Raw genomic sequence first — 20,029 nt, forward strand, 5'->3', positions numbered from 1 at the left:
TTTAGATCTAAAGAGTCCATATTAACAAAGGAAATTGAAGCACTAACAGTACAGTTAGATAGCAATAAAAACTGTACCATAGAGGCACAGAATAAGTTAGAGGAAAAACAAAAAGAAATGGAGGAACTTATTCAAGAAAGATCTAGTGTAATATATTATAAAAATAAAGCGAAATGGATGGAATATGGGGAAAAATGCACCAAATTCTTTTTCAATCTTCAATGTATAAATGCTGCCAAAAAAAATGTATTAAAACTTGATCCCCTCTACCACACGGAACCCCACTAATCTACCGACGAAAACGCACGAGGTGGCTAAAAACAGACCTCCATCCTATGCTAGCTTGCTCCCGATGGCCCGGCTAGCTGTCTGAATCGCCGTGACGCCAACCAACCTCACTACTCACTGGACCCTTATGATCACTCGGCTAAGCATGCCTCTCCTTAATGTCAATATGCCTGGTCCATTACTATTCTGGTTCGTGTTTATTGGCTTATTTCACTGTAGAGCCTCTAGCCCTGCTCACTATACCTTATCCAACCTTTCAGATCCACCACCCACGCGATGACATCACCTGGATTCAATGATGTTTCTAGAGACAATATCTCTCTCATCATCACTCAATACCTAGGTTTACCTCCACTGTATTCACATCCTACCATACCTTTGTCTGTACATTTATACCTTGAAGCTATTTTATCGCCCACAGAAACCTCCTTTTACTCTCTGTTCCGGATGTTCTAGACGACCAATTCTCATAGCTTTTAGCCGTACCCTTATCCTACTCCTCCTCTGTTCCTCTGGTGATGTGGAGGTTAATCCAGGCCCTGCAGTGCCTAGCTCCACTCCTATTCCCCAGGCGCTCTCATTTGATGACTTCTGTAACCGTAATAACCTTGGTTTCATGCATGTTAACATTAGAAGCCTCCTCTCTAAGTTTGTTTTATTCACTGCTTTTGCACACTCTGCCAACCCGGATGTTCTAGCCGAGTCTGAATCCTGGCTTAGGAAGACCACCAAAAATTCTGAAATCGCCATCCCTAACTACAACATTTTCAGACAAGATTGAACAGCCAAAGGGGGCGGTGTTGTGATCTACTGCAAAGATAGCCTGCAGAGTTCTGTCCCAGTATCCAGGTATGTACCCAAACAATTTGAACTTCTACTTTTAAAAATCCACCTCTCTAAAAACAAGTCTCTCACCGTTGCCGCCTCCTATAGACCACCATCTGCCCCCAGCTGTGCTTTGGATATAAATATGCACATTATCGAACAAAACATACATGTATTGTGTAACATGATGTCCTATGAGTGTCATCTGATGAAGATCACCAAAGGTTAGTGATTAATTTTATCTATATTTCTGCTTTTTGTGACTCCTCTCTTTGGCTGGAAAATGGCTGTGTTTTTGTTTTGCTGTAAATCATTTTTGAAATCGGACATGATGGGTAGATTAACAATATGTTTATCTTTAATTTGCTCTATTGGACTTGTTAATGTGTGAAAGTTACATATTTATAAAAAGTATTTTTGAATTTCGCACGCTGCCTTTTCAGCGCAATGTTGAGGTGGGGTTCCGCTAGCGGAACGCTTGGCCTAGACAGGTTAACCAACACAAAAACATCTTACGATGTTCTGCATTAGCATCGAACAGCCCCCATGATATGCAACTTTTCAGGGAAGCTAGAAACCAATATACACAGGCAGTTAGAAAAGCCAAGGCTAGCTTTTTCAAGCAGAAATGTGCTTCCTGCAACACAAACTCAAAAAAGTTCTGGGACTGTGTAAAGTCCATGGAGAATAAGAACACCTTCCCCCACATGGTGTTGCTCCTGGTCTGAACAAGGCTTTACTCTGGGAGGAGGGGGATCCTTCCCCCACATGGTGTTGCTCCTGGTCTGAACAAGGCTTTACTCTGGGAGGAGGGGGATCCTTCCCCCACATGGTGTTGCTCCTGGTCTGAACAAGAAGCCTTTACTGATCCATATGAGACGGAAATTGGTCTTCTGTACAATGTCCCTCCGATATATATTAACACACACACATTTCCTTGGAGATGTTAGTGCAGGTCGGACATGGGATTCGAACCGGCAACCATCCAGTTGCTGGCCTGCTTCTCTAACCACTAGGCATCTCAAATTCAAATCTATACCTCAAGCCAGTTCCACTGCTGGTTTTCACTCTTCCCCTCTAATCAGGGACTAATAGACTTGGTACACCAGGTGGGTACAAATAATGACTAGGTAGAACAGTGGAGCAGTAGTAGTACAGACCTCTTCACATTGATCTACATATGAGTGTGTGCTTGGCAATAGAGTTTCTGGAGAAGGGGACACCTTTCGGTAACATGACATGGGTCCATGCATTTCTTGACTTTCAAATAGCAACGTGATCGAGAATTTCCTGTTGTTGTATCCTATTTGTATCCTATTTGAGGTAGGCAAAGATGTATCACGTTGAAAAGATCACCACTGTAAACTAATTTGAAAGAAAACCAATTGCATATTTAATTTGTTTGGCCTACATGTAATGAAAGTTTAGGTTTGATTTACATGACCGTGTTTTGTGTCTGCCAGTTGGCTGTTTGTTGGTCCACCAGCAGCTTGCTAGCTAGCTGACTAAAAACGGCAAGCTAGCCTTTTTAGCTTCCCTCATCTCTCCCATGTGAAATAATACGATTTATAAATAATTTGCCATGGCAAATATTCTTAGCCTACTTGCCAGTGTAACCTACAACATTATCCCAGTTTAATATGCTGCTTCAATGTATTCACTCCCATAACAGCTAAAATAGAGAAAAGGCTACCAGCTGTTTTTAACTGTGTAGCGGTAGTTATTACTACAAACAAAAACCCTTTGGGGGGAATTCTAATCAGGCTAAAATGTTGTTTGGTGCTACACCACACCCAAGTCTCCGAAGTCGGAGCGTGTTAGGAGCCACCCCCAAGTCGCCGCGATGTCGGAGCGTGTTAGGAGCCACCCCCACGTCTCCGTGAGGAACGAAACGGTGTCGGAGCGTGTTAGGAGCCACCCCCACGTCTCCGCGAGGAACGAAACGGTGTCGGAGCGTGTTAGGAGCCACCCCCACGTCTCCAAGAGGAACGAAACGGTGTCGGAGCGTGTTAGGAGCCACCCCCACGTCTCCGTGAGGAATGAAACGGTTTCGGAGCGTGTTAGGAGCCACCCCCACGTCTCCAAGACGAATGAAACGGTGCCGGAGCGTATTAGGAACCAACCCCACATCTCCGCGAGGAATGAAACGGTGCCGGAGCGTGTTAGGAGCCACCCCCACGTCTCCGCGAGGAACGAAACGGTGTCGGAGCGTGTTAGGAACCACCCCCACGTCTCCAAGAGGAACGAAACGGTGTCGGAGCGTGTTAGGAGCCACCCCCACGTCTCCGTGAGGAACGAAACGGTGTCGGAGCGTGTTAGGAGCCACCCCCACGTCTCTGTGAGGAACGAAACGGTGTCGGAGCGTGTTAGGAGCCACCCCCATGTCTCCAAGAGGAACGAAACGGTGCCGGAGCGTGTTAGGAGCCACCCCCACGTCTCCAAGAGGAACGAAACGGTGTCGGAGCGTGTTAGGAGCCACCCTCACATCTCCGCGAGGAACGAAACGGTGCCGGAGCATGTTAGGAACCACCCTCACGTTTCCGTGAGGTGCCTTTTTTATTGTTTTCCCTTTTTGTGAGGAAAACAATGTGCTCCACTGTATATCTACAGTCTCCATAGTGTAGACCCCTGAACTAGGCAACCTGCCACCCCACCCCCTTACCTGGAGGTAAGTCCTGGTCCTGCAGCTCCCCTCCCAGACTGCTTACCTGGGGGTAAGTCCTGGTCCAGACTCTCCACCTCCACCGTACTGGTTTCTGTCTCACTGTGACCCGGAAGGGGGTTGGGGTGTCCTGGGGTCAGGGGATTGGGGTGTCCTGGGGTCAGGGGGTTGGGGTGTCCTGGAGTCAGGGGGTTGGGGTGTCCTGGAGTCAGGGGGTTGGGGTGTCCTGGGGTCAGAGGGTTGGGGTGTCCTGGGGTCAACCCCAGAGTCAGGGGGTTGGGGTGTCCTGGAGTCAGGGGGTTGGCGTGTCCTGGAGTCAGGGGGTTGGCGTGTCCTGGGGTCAGGGGGTTGGGGTGTCCTGGGGTCAGGGGGTTGGGGTGTCCTGGGGTCAGGGGGTTGGGGTGTCCTGGAGTTACGGGGTTGGGGTGTCCTGGGGTCAGGGGGTTGGTGTGTCCTGGAGTCAACCCCAGAGTCAGGGGGTTTGGGTGTCCTGGTGTCAGGGGATTGGGGTGTCCTGGTGTCAGGGGATTGGGGTGTCCTGGGGTCAGGGGGTTGGGGTGTCCTGGGGTCAACCCCAGATTCAGGGGGTTGGGGTGTCCTGGAGTCCGGGGGTTGGGGTATCCTGGAGTCAGGGGGTCAGAGGAGGGGGTTTTACACAGTGCAGGGGTCCCTGTGGAGGGGGGAGGAGAGGAGGGCTGAGTCCAGTTTGAACCAGTCCCAGAGCTTTGCGCAATGGCCCCACTACTAATACCTTCCATGGAGGGGGACTCTGGGGTTGTAGGAAGGGTGTTGAGGACTGAGTTAGAGCCGCTGGGGGGGAACTCCTCCTGCTCACTCCTCCTATCCTTCTCCTTGTTCTCCTCTGAGGTCCCAGGGTCCTCCCTCTCCGGGCCTCTTCCTGCCTCGTCTCCATCCCCGTTCCGCTCCCCCTTGCTCTCCCTCTCCTCCAGGCCTGATGAGAAGGACTGGGCCGTTCCAGGGGGAGGAGGGGAGTTAGCAGCCTCTGTGTCGGAGTCAGAGAACAGCTCCTTCAGGGTCTTCTTGGGCCACTGGGCCTGAATACTGGACCACACATCCTTCTGGCCCTTGGTGCGCCCCCCACCAACCTGCCTCTCCCTCTCATCCGCTGTAGCAGCCATCTTGGCCCTCTTCTCAGGAATATCCCAGAATCCCGCAGGGCGGGCGCCACTGCCACTCCCGCCTCCTTTGTCGGTCTTGTCCTTCATGCCGTTGTACTTTTTGGAGGGGGAAGGTTTGGATTTTGGACAGGAACTGGGTTGCTCTCTCTCTCGGTCGGTCTCTGATTGGTTGGGATCAGTGGGAGGTGGTGCTCCTCCCTCATCGTCTGAGCTGCTACCAGAAGAGCCTCCTCCTGCTGGTCCGCCTCTCTCTTCCCCTGGCCCTCCTCTTCCTCCTCTCTCCTCCCCTGGCCCTCCTCCTCCTCTCTCCTCCCCTGGCCCTCCTCCTTCTCCTCCTCCTCTCTCCTCCCCTGGCCCTCCTCCTTCTCCTCCTCCTCTCTCCTCCCCTCCTCCTCCTTCTCTCTCCTCCCCTCCTCCTCTCTCCCTGGCCTTCCTGGGGTCTCTCGACAGCCAGTCAGCGTTCCTGATGCTCCGGGTGGGGAGCTTGGTTTTGGACAGGGGTCCTTTAGGGGTGCGTTCCGACCGCTCCCGGGTTGCTCCCTCTGACTTCCTCTTCCTCGAGGCAGAGCTACCCGGCCCCTCCCTCTCACCCTCAAACACTGGTTGGCTTCGCCATTTCACCGCCTCCGGGGTATCTTTGTTGATTGGTTCTTGGCCATTTCCTGCAATCAATGGGGTTTTGAGGACATCGGTAAAGGTGGCACCCTTCCAGTGGTCTAAGGCGTGAGGTGGTTCAGGCAGAACCCCCTTTCTGAGATGTTCTGGGTTACCCCCCTTTCTGAGATGTTCTGGGGTACCCCCGTTTCTGAGATGTTCTGGGGTACCCCCCTTTCTGAGATGTTCTGAGGTACCCCCCTTTCTGACATGTTCTGGGGTACACCCCTTTCTGAGACCGCAGCGCCCCCCTGGACAGTCATCTTCGTCTTCACAATCACCCTCCTCATCCTGGTGATCAATGTCATCTGTTGAACTATCTGAGGCTGAAAGGAAACAACAACATGGTTTTCATATCACATACTATACTAGCAGTCAGTCTAGGAGACTTGAAAAAGAGTTGTTTGGAATTAAATACATTCCTAATCTATTAATGGCTTAAGACTCTTTTTCATTACAAACAACTCTTTTTCATTCCAAACAACTCTTTCATTCCAAACAACTCTTTTTCATTCCAAACAACTATTTTTCATTCCAAACAACTATTTTTCATTCCAAAGGCATTGGAGTCACTACACTTGAACAAGAAAAATACCCTTGCCCTCAAAGTACCCTTAAACAAGTAAGGGTTCAAATACATTTAGATGGATGGAATTTCATGAGTTTTCCATGACTTCTCAATTACTTTTAACCGAATTTCCATGACCAACAATTGGCGGCGTCTATGTATGTACTGTGCTTTCGGAAAGTATTCCGACCCCTTCACTTTTTCCAGTTTTTGTTACGTTACAGCCTTATTCTAAAATGGATTACATCGTTTTTTCCCTCATCAATCTACACACAATATCCCATAATGACGAAGCAAAAACTGTTTTTTAGAAATCAAATGTATTTAAAAAAAATAAAAAACATCAAAAAGTATTCAAACCCTTTACTCAGTACTGTCTGTGCCAGTCACTCCCTACTTTTCCCATCGGGGAGAGGAGGATGGCAGTGTCTGGAATCATTCTATGCTCCCTCTTTTGTTGCTCCTATCTTGACCTATAGCCCCACTCTCCTCTCCGTGAGCTTGTTCAGGATTGGTTGTATTTAGAATTGGTTGTATCTAAACGACAATTTGATATATATCATAGGGTGGGGGTAATGTCTTGGTACCATTTTGTACCAAGGACGAGATAAGAGCTTTGTTTAGGAGACCAAACTGAACGATAATTTATAGCCAACTCTGTCTGACTAGGGGATATTCCTCTGAAGTAAAATCTTTCTTTGTGTAAGTTCCTAAGACCTGTGTTTTGTCATGTCGTCTTGAGAGGGGGTGGATCTTTGCTATAAAGGAACCCATTTGCCATTATGTTGAGCACTCAACTTTTCATTAGAGATACTGAACTGTTGAAAGTCAAAATGCTATTGCAAAAGCTTAATTATTATTAAAGGTGAAGATTAAGCATAACTCTGACTCGTGTGTGTGATTTGCTCTCTCATCATTTGGTAATTAAGGAAATTTCCACGACACTACAAGCTTGGCAGACCTGTATTTGAAGAGTTTCTCCCATTCTTCTCTGCACATCCTCTCAAGCTCTGTCAAGTTGAATGGGGAGTGTCGCTGCCCAGCTTTTTTCAGGTCTCTCCAGAGACGTTTGATCGGGTTTAAGTCTGGGCTCTGGCTGGGTCACTCAAGGACATTCAGAGACTTGTCCTGAAGCCACTCCTGCATTGTCTTGGCTGTGTGCTTAAGGTTCTTGTCCTGTTGGAAGGTGAACCTTTGCCCCAGTCAGGTCCAGAGCAGGTTTCATCAAGGATCTCTCTGTACTTTGCTCCGTTCATCTTTCCATCTATCCTGAAAAGTCTTCCAGTACCTGCTGCTGAAAAAAATCCCCACAGCATGATGCTGCCACCACCATGCTTCACCGTAGAGATGCTGCCACCACCATGCTTCACCGTAGGGATGCTGCCACCACCATGCTTCACCGTAGGAATGGTCCAAGGTTTCTTCCAGATGTGACGCTTGGCCTTCAGGCCAAAGAGTTCAATCTTGGTTTCATCAGAGAAGAGAATCTTGTTTCTCATGATCTGAGAGTCATTTTTGTGCCTTTTGGCAAACTCCAAGCGGGCTGTCATGTGCCTTTTACTGAGGAGTGGCTTCCATCTGGCCACTCTACCATAAAGGCCTGATTGGTGGAGTGCTACAGAGATGGTTGTCCTTCTGGAAGGTTCTCCCATCTCCACAGAGGAACTCTGGAGCTCTGTCACAGTGATCATCAGGTTCTTGGTCACCTCCCTGACTAAGGACCTTCTCCCCCAATTGCTCAGTTTGGCTGGGCGGCCAGCCCTAGGAAGAGTCTTGGTGGCTCCAAACTTCTTCCATTTAAGAATGATGGAGGTCACTGTGTTTACTGGGGACCTTCAATGCTGCAGAAATTTTTTGGTACCCTCCCCAGATCTGTGCCTCAACTCAATTCTGTCTCAGAGCTCTACAGACAATTCATTTGACCTCATGGCTTGATTTCTGCTCTGACATGCACTGACTACTGTGAGACCTTTTTATAGACAGGTGTGTGCCTTTCCAAATCATGTCCAATCAATTGAATTTACCACAGGTGTACTCCAATCACATTGTAGAAACATCTCAAGGATGGTCAATGGAAGCAGGATGCACCTGAGCTTCATTTTGACTCTCAAATCAAAGGGTCTGAATGTTATTTCTGTTTTTATTTTTTAATGATGTGCAAACATTTCTAAAAAATTGTTTTTGCTTCGTCATTATTGGTATTGTGTGTAGATTGAGGAAAACAATTAATTTAATATATTTTAGAGTAAAGCAGTAATGAAATAAACTGTGGAAAAAAGGAATACTTTCTGATTGAACCGTATAAAAGTGTAATGTGGAAAACTGTTCTCTAATCCCCCTGTACTCATGTCTGTCATTGAACAAAGTAGAATACCTGTTAGGCTACTGTATAAAAGTAGGGATGCACTGATATAACAAAGTAGAATACCTGTTAGGCTACTGTATAAAAGTAGGGATGCACCGATATAACAAAGTAGAATACCTGTTAGGCTACTGTATAAAAGCAGGGATGCACCGATATATCGGTGAACATATCGGAATCGGACGACAGTAGCTAAAAATGCCAACATCATTATGGGCCAACGTCTAGTTTAACGGCGACGTGCAAAGCTGACGTGTATACCTATAAAACATATATAATGTATATATCTATATAATAATATATAAAACCTATATAATGTATATATCTATATAATAATATATAAAACCTATATAATGTATAGCGCTACATGTGCAGCACAGCATTCGGAATTGGGATATTATTTTTGATGAGATATTATATCATTTTTGCGCTAGTTGGCTGTACCTTTCCTTCATAGCTTGTTCTCCATTTTCTTTTAAAATAGGGAGGCAATTCGTTTTCAGCGCTTTTCTTTCCATGACTGATCAAACTTGCTTTCTCGTCACTCTCTTGTCCTTCCGCAGCAAAATGCCAATATTTGGCTAACGATTATGCCCCAGGAGAGTTCAACATGATGGAGAAACTTGTTTCCCAAACCTACGATGGTCCTGCTGTAATGAAATGTATCTGCTATTTGTATTTACAGCTAAATCCCCTCCTGTTCCCTAAGAGGTGATGACCACTTCAGCCAAGTCCCCTCCTGTTCTCTAAGAGGTGATGACCACTTCAGCTAAGTCCCCTCCTGTTCTCTAAGAGGTGACGACCACTTCAGCCAAGTCCCCTCCTGTTCTCTAAGAGGTGACGACCACTTCAGCCAAGTCCCCTCCTGTTCTCTAAGAGGTGATGACCACTTCAGCCAAGTCCCCTCCTGTTCTCTAAGAGGTGATGACCACTTCAGCCAAGTCCCCTCCTGTTCTCTAAGAGGTGATGACCACTTCAGCCAAGTCCCCTCCTGTTCCCTAAGAGGTGATGACCACTTCAGCCAAGTCCCCTCCTGTTCTCTAAGAAGTGATGACCACTTCAGCCAACTGAAGCCATGTCTCATGGACCCTCTCATCCATTGGATGTTTGAGCACTGAGCAGCCCTGTCCATTTTCTGTCATTACTGTATGTGGTGTCAATCACATTACACAACAATTTGATTATAAGCCTTGCTTGGACCAACTCATTCTTAGCTATTTTGTCTATCTCTGTCGTGTTACTGTTTCTTGTCTTGCCAGTCCTGTCCTGTCGTCAGTGGAAGAGTTCAGCTCGTCTCCAACTCCATCCATCCATGATGAGCCTGTCCTGCACTGATGCCACAACCCATCATGGACTTAAGCCTCAACTCATGCTTCATTCAATCACTGCTGCGTAGCCCTCTCATTCCCATTTCCCATAATATTGTATTATAAATGTCTTTATTAAATATTTTAGGTTAAAACAATGTCTTTGACAATTTCTCCCCCCAAAAAATGTTTCTCCATTAACCAGCCTCCAATGCTTGCAGGCCATTGAGTATAGAAGTGATTTCAAAAGACTGCATAGTCCGTTGGTTCTCACCGTCCTCCATCTTGGAGAAGACATGGAGCTCGTGGGCCAAGCCGGGACATGAGCCATAGCCAGGGCCGAGGAGTTTGGAGGAGGGGCGGGGGACACGTAGGTTGTTGGGGGACGGACTCCCCAGGTCCTGGTTCAGTCGTTCCAGGCGGTTGCGCTCTCTCTCCGCTTTGTTCTGGGAGGGCAGGAAGACCATGTTAAGGGCTCCAGAGTAATGTTCTGTATCTTCTGGTAACCTCATGTCATCTTCATAGACAGAAACACAACTGTTTCTTCTGTAAATTCATTTGAAATGGCTACAGTTAAAGCTTACATACAGTGGGGCAAAAAAGTATTTAGTCAGCCACCAATTGTGCAAGTTCTCCCACTTAAAAAGAAGAGAGAGGCCTGTAATTTTCATCATAGGTACACTTCAACTTTGACAGACAAAATGAGGGGAAAAAGTCCAGAAAATCACATTGCAGGAATTTTTATGAATTTATTTTTTATGGTGGAAAATAAGTATTTGGTCAATAACAAAAGTTTATCTCAATACTATGTTATATACCCTTTGTTGGCAATGAAAGAGGTCAAACGTTTTCTGTAAACCTTCACAAGGTTTTCACACACTGTTGCTGGTATTTTGGCCCATTCCTCCATGCAGATCTCCTCTAGAGCAGTGATGTTTTGGGGCTGTTGCTGGGCAACACGGACTTTCAACTCCCTCCAAAGATTTTCTATGGGGTTGAGATCTGGAGACTGGCTGGGCCACTCCAGGACCTTGAAATGCTTCATACGAAGCCACTCCTTCGTTGCCCGGGCGGTGTGTTTGGGATCATCGTCATGCTGAAAGACCCAGCCACGTTTCATCTTCAATGCCCTTGCTGATGGAAGGAGGTTTTCACTCAAAATCTCACGATACATGGCCCCATTCATTCTTTCCTTTACACGGATCAGTCGTCCTGGTCCCTTTGCAGAAAAACAGCCCCAAAGCATGATGTTTCCACCCCCATGATTCACAGTAGGTATGGTGTTCTTTGGATGCAACTCCGCATTCTTTGTCCTCCAAACACAACGAGTTGAGTTTTTACCAAAAAGTTATATTTTGGTTTCATCTGACCATATGACATTCTCCCAATCTTCTTCTGGATCATCCAAATGCTCTCTAGCAAACTTCAGACGGGCCTGGACATTTACTGGCTTAAGCAGGGGGACACGTCTGGCACTGCAGAATTTGAGTCCCTGGCGGCGTAGTGTGTTACTGATGGTAGGCTTTGTTACTTTCGTCCCAGCTCTCTGCAGGTCATTCACTAGGTCCCCCCGTGTGGTTCTGGGATTTTTGCTCACCGTTCTTGTGATCATTTTGGCCCCACGGGGTGAGATTTTGCGTGGAGCCCCAGATCGAGGGAGATTATCAGTGGTCTTGTATGTCTTCCATTTCCTAATAATTGCTCCCACAGTTGATTTCTTCAAACCAAGCTGCTTACCTATTGCAGATTCAGTCTTCCCAGCCTGGTGCAGGTCTACAATTTTGTTTCTGGTGTCCTTTGACAGCTCTTTGGTCTTGGCCATAGTGGAGTTTTAGAGTGTGACTGTTTGAGGTTGTGGACATGTGTCTTTTATTCTGATAACAAGTTCAAACAGGTGCCATTAATACAGGTAACGAGTGGAGGACAGAGGAGCCTCTTAAATAAGAAGTTACAGGTCTGTGAGAGCCAGAAATCTTGCTTGTTTGTAGGTGACCAAATACTTATTTTCCACCATAATTTGCAAATAAATTCATTAAAAATTCTACAATGTGATTTTCTGGATTTTTTTTCACATTTTGTCTGTCGTAGTTGAAGTGTACCTATGATGAAAATTACAGGCCTCTCTCATCTTTTTAAGTGGGAGAACTTGCACAATTGGTGGCTGACTAAATACTTTTTTGCCTCACTGTATACCTAAGCCAACTACATTTAAACTCAGTTTTTCACAATTCCTGACATTTAATCCCAGTAAAAATTCCCTGTCTTAGGTCAGTTAGGATCACACTTTATTTTAAGAATGTGAAATTTCAGAATAATAGAAGAGAGAATTATTTATTTCAGCTTTTAATTCTTTCATCACATTCCCAGTGGGTCAGAAGTTTACATACACTCAATTAGTATTTGGTAGCATTGCTTTTAAATTGGTTAACTTGGATCAAACGTTTTGGGTAGCCTTCCACAAGCTTCCCACAATAAGTTGGGTGAATTTTGGCCCATTCCTCCTGACAGAGCTGGTGTAACTGAGTCAGGTTTGTAGTCCTTCTTGCTCACACACACTTTTTCAGGTCTGCCCACACATTTCCTACAGGATTGAGGTCAGGGCTTTATAATGACCACTCCAATACCTTGACATTGCTGTCCTTAAGCCATTTTGCCACAACTTTGGAAGTATGCTTGGGGTCATTGTCCATTTGGAAGACCCATTTGCAACCAAGCTTTAACTTCCTGACTGATGTCTTGAGATGTTGTTTCAATATATCCACATAATTTTCCATCCTCATGAAGCTATCTATTTTGAGAAGTGCACCAGTCCCTCCTGCAGCAAAGCACCCCCAGAACATGATGCTGCCACCCCCGTGCTTCATGGTTGGGATGGTGTTCTTCGGCTTGCAAGCTTCTCCCTTTTTCCTCCAAACATAACAATGGTCAGTATGGCCAAACAGTTCTATTTTTTGTTTCATCAGACCAGAGGACATTTCTCCAAAAAGTACGATCTTTGTCCCCATGTGCAGTTGCAAACTGTAGTCTGGCTTTTTTATGGCGGTTTTGGAGCAGTGGCTTCTTCCTTGCTGAGTGGCCTTTCAGGTTATGTCAATATAGGGCTCGTTTTACTGTGGATACAGATATTTTTGTACCTGTTTCCTCCAGCATCTTCATAAGGTCCTGTGCTGTTGTTCTGGGATTGATTTGCACTTTTCGCACTTAAGTACGTTCATCTCTAGGAGACAGAACGCGTCTCCTTCCTGAGCAGTATGACGGCTGCGTGGTCTCATGGTGTTTATACTTGCATACTATTGTTTGTACAGATCAACGTGGTACCTTCAGGCGTTTGGAAGTTGCTCCCAAGGATGAACCAGACCTTTGGAGGTCTACAATTCTGTTTCTGAGGTCTTGGCTGATTTCTTTTGATTTTCCCATGACATCAAGCAAAGAGCCACTGAGTTTGAAGGTAGGCCTTGAAATACATCTACAGGTACACCTCCAATTGACTCGAATGATGTCAATTAGCCCATCAGAAGCTTCTAAAGCCATGACATCATTTTCTGGAATTGTCCAAGCTGTTTAAAGGCACAGTCAACTTCTGACCCACTGGAATTGTGAAAAAATCTGTCTAAACAATTGTTGGAAAAATTACTTGTGTCATGCACAAAGTATATGTCCCTACCAACTTGCCAAAACTATAGTTTGTTAACAAGACATTTGTAGAGTGGTTGAAAAACTAGTTTTAATGACTTCAACCTAAGTGTATGTAAACTTCTGACTGCAACTGTATATGCAAAAGAGTATTACATTTTTTTTTATTAATATTTATCCTACCTTTATTTTCTTGCGATGCTTGATCTTCTGAACATTCTTATTGGCCGGACGGACAATCTTGTCGGCTTTGACCCACTCATCATATCTAACGGGAGAGATGGACACAAAGGGTCAATCACAGGTCAAAAGTAACGTGTATATACCTCATATCCCAAATGGCACCCTATTCCCTATATAGTGCACTACTTTTGACAAACACTCTATGGGATTCCCTATAGGCCCTGGTCAAAAGTAGTGCACTACATAGGGAGCCTAACAAGTATTATCACAGAGACATTCAACCTTCTATCGTCTGCCTGACAAACCAACACCCCACTGACCACACAGACATTCAACCCTCTATCGTCTGTCTGACAAACCAACACCTCACTGACCACACAGACATTCAACCCTCTATCGTCTGTCTGACAAACCAACACCCCACTGACCACACAGACATTCAACCCTCTATCGTCTGTCTGACAAACCAACACCCCACTGACCACACAGACATTCAACCCTCTATCGTCTGTCTGACAAACCAACACCCCACTGACCACACAGACATTCAACCCTCTATCGTCTGCCTGACAAACCAACACCCCACTGACCACACAGACATTCAACCCTCTATCGTCTGTCTGACAAACCAACACCCCACTGACCACACAGACATTCAACCCTCTATCGTCTGCCTGACAAACCAACACCCCACTGACCACACAGACATTCAACCCTCTATCGTCTGCCTGACAAACCAACACCCCACTGACCACACAGACATTCAACCCTCTATCGTCTGTCTGACCCCCACTTCAGTCAAACAGGATCCAGATCTAACAGAAAGAGACCTAAAATGATATCATGAAATAAGGTTTTCTTAATGAAGATAAACCCACATTATATTATGGAATAACAGAACATTAATGCAGATAAACCCACATTATATTATGGAATAACAGAACATTAATGAAGATAAACCCACATTACATTATGGAATAACAGAACATTAATGCAGATAAACCCACATTACATTATGGAATAACAGAACATTAATGAAGATAAATCCACATTACATTATGGAATAACAGAACATTAATGAAGATAAATCCACATTATTTTATGGAAGAAGACAACATTAATGAAGATAAATCCACATTAGGATAAAATACCAACCACAGAAATGAATTCAAAAGAACCTACTTATCTTGGGTCTACAGACCGTTACTACCCAGAGATACTACTTAACTTCAGTCTACAGACCGTTACTACCCAGAGATACTACTTAACTTCAGTCTACAGACCGTTACTACCCAGAGATACTACTTAACTTCAGTCTACAGACCGTTACTACCCAGAGATACTACTTAACTTCAGTCTACAGACCTTTACTACCCAGAGATACTACTTAACTTCAGTCTACAGACCATTACTACCCAGAGATACTAATTAACTTCAGTCTACAGACTGTTACTACCCAGAGATACTACTTAACTTCAGTCTACAGACCAATACTACCCAGAGATACTACTTAACTTCAGTCTACAGATCGATACTACCCAGAGATACTACTTAACTTCAGTCTACAGACCGTTACTACCCAGAGATACTACTTAACTTCAGTCTACAGACCGATACAACCCAGAGATACTACTTAACGTCCATCTACAGACCGATACTACCCAGAGATACTACTTAAGTACCTACAGAAAGGAATGAAAGTCTTCCAACCTCACACCAGAAGACAACGTAACGCAGAGAGAAGAGCTTCTGCTCAACCAGTTTTGGAACTCAACCACAAAACGGCAGTAAGACAATGACATCACTACATCCGTCTCACTGTGAAAAGCTCCCATCTGTTGTGTGTGTCTCATAATCCTCTTAGGTATGCCAACTCTACTTCTACATAGTAACACTGTACTACCCTGTCACTACCCTGTCTCTGGCTCAGGGGGGAGAGGTGAGTATAGCAACACTTTAATACCACATTCAAACTATAGGGCCCGCCCTGGGGCGGCAGGGTAGCCAAGTGGTTAGAGCGTTGCATAGTAACCGGAAGGAGGATAGATAGGCTGTAAAATAATGGTTGTTAGGTGAAAGTTCATATTCCCCAGGGCTGTGTGTCCTGCTAATCTTACCTGACGTTCCAGCCACACCTCTCCACTAATATATTAAACTAGTAGTGGTCAGGTGATAAATATATTGAGGTGAAAGGTCATATTCCCCAGGGCTGTGTGTCCTGCTAATCTTACCTGATGTTCCAGCCACAGTAGTGAACCAGGTAGAGCACCTCTCCCCCCTCCACGTCAGCCTCTTTCACAGTGGCCTGGTACGTCTTCAGGCTGCGACCGCGCCCATACCTCACCTGCACCTTCATCCCCGGGGGGTAACACTCAAACTCCTCCCCTTCCTCCCCCAGATCCTCATCACCACCATCGCCCTCCCGACTGCAGCTCTCATCCCTGAAACCAATGAAACACATTTCAGCTTCCTGTTCACTTCCTGGACCTAGGCTTCCCATAATGCACAACAACCACAACCCCCACACCCACTTTCACAACCTGGCAATAGGTGGAACAACAAAAATCCCCTGGCCCTTGGACTGTGTTAACCCAAAACCTCCAAGGCACTACCACTAAATAACCTACCTAGCCTCCACAACCTCCAAGACACAACTAATAAATAACCCTCCTATTCTCATCAACCAACAAGCCACCACTACTAAATAACCCCCCTAGCCTCCAAGCCACTACTACTAAATAACCCCCCTAGCCTCCAAGCCACTACTACTAAATAACCCTGTAGCCTCCAAGCCACTACTACTAAATAGCCCTGTAGCCTCCAAGCCACTACTACTAAATAACCCTGTAGCCTCCAAGCCACTACTACTAAATAACCCCCTAGCCTCCAAGCCACTACTACTAAATAACCCCCCTAGCCTCCAAGCAACTACTACTAAATAACCCTGTAGCCTCCAAGCCACTACTACTAAATAACCCCGCTAGCCTCCAAGCCACTACTACTAAATAAACCCCCTAGCCTCCAAGCCACTACTACTAAATAACCCCCGTAGCCTCCAAGCCACTACTACTAAATAACCCCCCTAGCCTCCAAGCCACTACTACTAAATAACCCTGTAGCCTCCAAGCCACTACTACTAAATAACCCCCTAGCCTCCAAGCCACTACTATTAAATAACCCTGTAGACTCCAAGCCACTACTACTAAATAACCATGTAGCCTCCAAGCCACTATTACTAAATAACCCTGTAGCCTCCAAGCCACTACTACTAAATAACCCCCTAGCCTCCAAGCCACTACTACTAAATAACCCTGTAGCCTCCAAGCCACTACTACTAAATAACCCTGTAGCCTCCAAGCCACTACTACTAAATAACCCCCCTAGACTCCAAGCCACTACTACTAAATAACCCCCCTAGACTCCAAGCCACTACTACTAAATAACCCCCCTAGCCTCCAAGCCACTACTACTAAATAACCCCCCTGGCCTCCAAGCCACTACTAATAAATAACCCTGTAGCCTCCAAGCCCTTACTACTAAATGACCCCCCTAGCCTCCAAGCCACTACTACTAAATAAACCCCCTAGCCTCCAAGCCACTACTACTAAATAAACCCCCTAGCCTCCAAGCCACTACTACTAAATAACCCTGTAGCCTCCAAGCCACTACTACTAAATAACCCCCTAGCCTCCAAGCCACTACTACTAAATAACCCTGTAGCCTCCAAGCCACTACTACTAAATAACCCTGTAGCCTCCAAGCCACTACAACTAAATAACCCTGTAGACTCCAAGCCACTAATACTAAATAACCCTGTAGCCTCCAAGCCACTATTACTAAATAACCCTGTAGCCTCCAAGCCACTACTACTAAATAACCCCCTAGCCTCCAAGCCACTACTACTAAATAACCCTGTAGCCTCCAAGCCACGACTACTAAATAACCCTGTAGCCTCCAAGTCACTACTACTAAATAACCCCCCTAGTCTCCAAGCCAATACTACTAAATAACCCCCCTAGCCTCCAAGCCAATACTACTAAATAACCCCCCTAGCCTCCAAGCCACGACTACTAAATAACCCCCCTAGCCACTACTACTAAATAACCCTGTAGCCTCCAAGCCACTACTACTAAATAACCCCCCTGGCCTCCAAGCCACTACTAATAAATAACCCTGTAGCCTCCAAGCCCCTACTACTAAATAACCCCCCTAGCCTCCAAGCCACTACTACTAAATAACCCTGTAGCCTCCAAGCCACTACTACTAAATAACCCCCCTGGCCTCCAAGCCACTACTAATAAATAACCCTGTAGCCTCCAAGCCCCTACTACTAAATAACCCCCCTAGCCTCCAAGCCACTACTACTAAATAACCCTGTAGCCTCCAAGCCACTACTACTAAATAACCCTGTAGCCTCCAAGCCACTACTACTAAATAACCCCCCAAGCCACTACTACTAAATAACCCCCCAAGCCACTACTACTAAATAACCCCCCTAGCCTCCAAGCCACTACTACTAAATAACCCCCCTAGCCTCCAAGCCACTACTACTAAATAACCCCCCAGCCTCCAAGCCACTACTACTAAATAACCCCCCTAGCCTCCAAGCCACTACTACTAAATAACCCCCCTAGCCTCCAGGCCACTACTACTAAATAACCCCCCTAGCCTCCAAGCCACTACTACTAAATAACCCTGTAGCCTCCAAGCCACTACTACTAAATAACCCCCCTAGCCTCCAAGCCACTACCACTAAATAACCCCCCTAGCCTCCAAGCCACTACTACTAAATAACCCCCCTAGCCTCCAAGCCACTACTACTAAATAACCCTGTAGCCTCAAAGCCACTACTACTAAATAACCCTGTAGCCTCCAAGCCACTACTACTAAATAACCCCCCTAGCCTCCAAGCCACTACTACTAAATAACCCCCCTAGCCTCCAAGCCACTACTACTAAATAACCCCCCTAGCCTCCAAGCCACTACTACTAAATAACCCCCCTAGCCTCCAAGCCACTACTACTAAATAACCCCCCTAGCCTCCAAGCCACTACTACTAAATAACCCCCCTAGCCTCCAAGCCACTACTACTAAATAACCCCCCTAGCCTCCAAGCCACTACTACTAAATAACCCCCCTAGCCTCCAAGCCACTACTACTAAATTACCCCCCTAGCCTCCAAGCCACCACTACTAAATAACCCCCCTAGCCTCCAAGCCACTACTACTAAATAACCCCCCTAGCCTCCAAGCCACTACTACTAAATAACCCCCCTAGCCTCCAAGCCACTACTACTAAATAACCCCCCTAGCCTCCAAGCCACTACTACTAAATAACCCTGTAGCCTCCAAGCCACTACTACTAAATAACCCCCCTAGCCTCCAAGCCACTACTACTAAATAACCCCCCTAGTCACCAAGCCACTACTACTAAATAACCCTGTAGCCTCCAAGCCACTACTACTAAATAACCCCCCTAGCCTCCAAGCCACTACTACTAAATAACCCCCCTAGCCTTCAAGCCACTACTACTAAATAACCCTGTAGCCTCCAAGCCACTACTACTAAATAACCCTGTAGCCTCCAAGCCACTACTACTTAATAACCCCCCTAGCCTCCAAGCCAGTACTACTAAATAACCCCCCCCCCAGTCTCCAAGCCACTACTACTAAATAACCCCCTAGCCTCCAAGCCACTACTACTAAATAACCCCCCCCCCCCCCCCAAACAAAACTACTGCCACTCTATTGCCCTGGCTGAGCTCTACTCTACTATTCTACTGCCCCTCTACCCTCTATTGCCCTGGCTGAGTTCTACTCTACTGCCCCTCTACCCACTATTGCCCTGGCTGAGTTCTACTCTACTGCCTCTCTACCCACTATTGCCCTGGCTGAGTTCTACTCTACTGCCCCTCTACCCACTATTGCCCTGTCTGAGTTCTACTCTACTGCCCCTCTACCCACTATTGCCCTGGCTGAGCTCTACTCTACTGCCCCTCTACCCTCTTTTGCCCTGGCTGAGTTCTACTCTACTGCCCCTCTACCCACTATTGCCCTGGCTGAGCTCTACTCTACTGCCCCTCTACCCTCTATTGCCCTGGCTGAGTTTTACTCTACTGCCCCTCTACCCTCTATTGCCCTGGCTGAGCTCTACTCTACTACCCCTATATTGCCCTGGCTGAGCTCTACTCTACTGCCCCTCTACCCTCTATTGCCATGGCTGAGCTCTGCTCTACTGCCCCTCTATTGCCCTGGCTGAGCTCTACTCTACTGCCCCTCTACCCTCTATTGCCCTGGCTGAGCTCTGCTCTACTGCCCCTCTATTGCCCTGGCTGAGCTCTACTCTACTGCCCCTCTACCCTCTATTGCCATGGCTGAGCTCTACTCTACTGCCCCTCTACCCTATTGCC

The 20,029-nt window shown here is 46.4% G+C and overlaps 1 protein-coding gene across 4 annotated transcripts in view; it reads right to left on the minus strand.

The window, feature by feature from the left end:
- The window catches only part of LOC110499571 (AT-rich interaction domain 4B), a 175,863-nt gene that overhangs the window by 29,836 nt on the left and 125,998 nt on the right, over positions 1–20,029 (minus strand). For 2 of the 4 annotated variants that reach the window (XM_090211960.1, XM_090211961.1), the window contains 4 exons: positions 15,853–16,062; positions 13,622–13,706; positions 10,080–10,251; positions 3,822–5,894 (listed from right to left, as the gene is read on the minus strand). In XM_090211960.1, coding sequence (XP_090068086.1) covers positions 3,822–5,894; positions 10,080–10,251; positions 13,622–13,706; positions 15,853–16,062 — 2,540 coding nt within the window. The remainder of the gene's footprint in view (positions 1–3,821; positions 5,895–10,079; positions 10,252–13,621; positions 13,707–15,852; positions 16,063–20,029) is intronic. The other 2 variants (XM_090211963.1, XM_090211962.1) reach the window with 1 other exon arrangement.

This window comes from Oncorhynchus mykiss, chromosome 20 (assembly GCF_057628025.1).
Source record: "Oncorhynchus mykiss isolate SJ-2025 chromosome 20, ASM5762802v1, whole genome shotgun sequence".
In the NCBI taxonomy this organism is placed as follows: domain Eukaryota; kingdom Metazoa; phylum Chordata; class Actinopteri; order Salmoniformes; family Salmonidae; genus Oncorhynchus; species Oncorhynchus mykiss.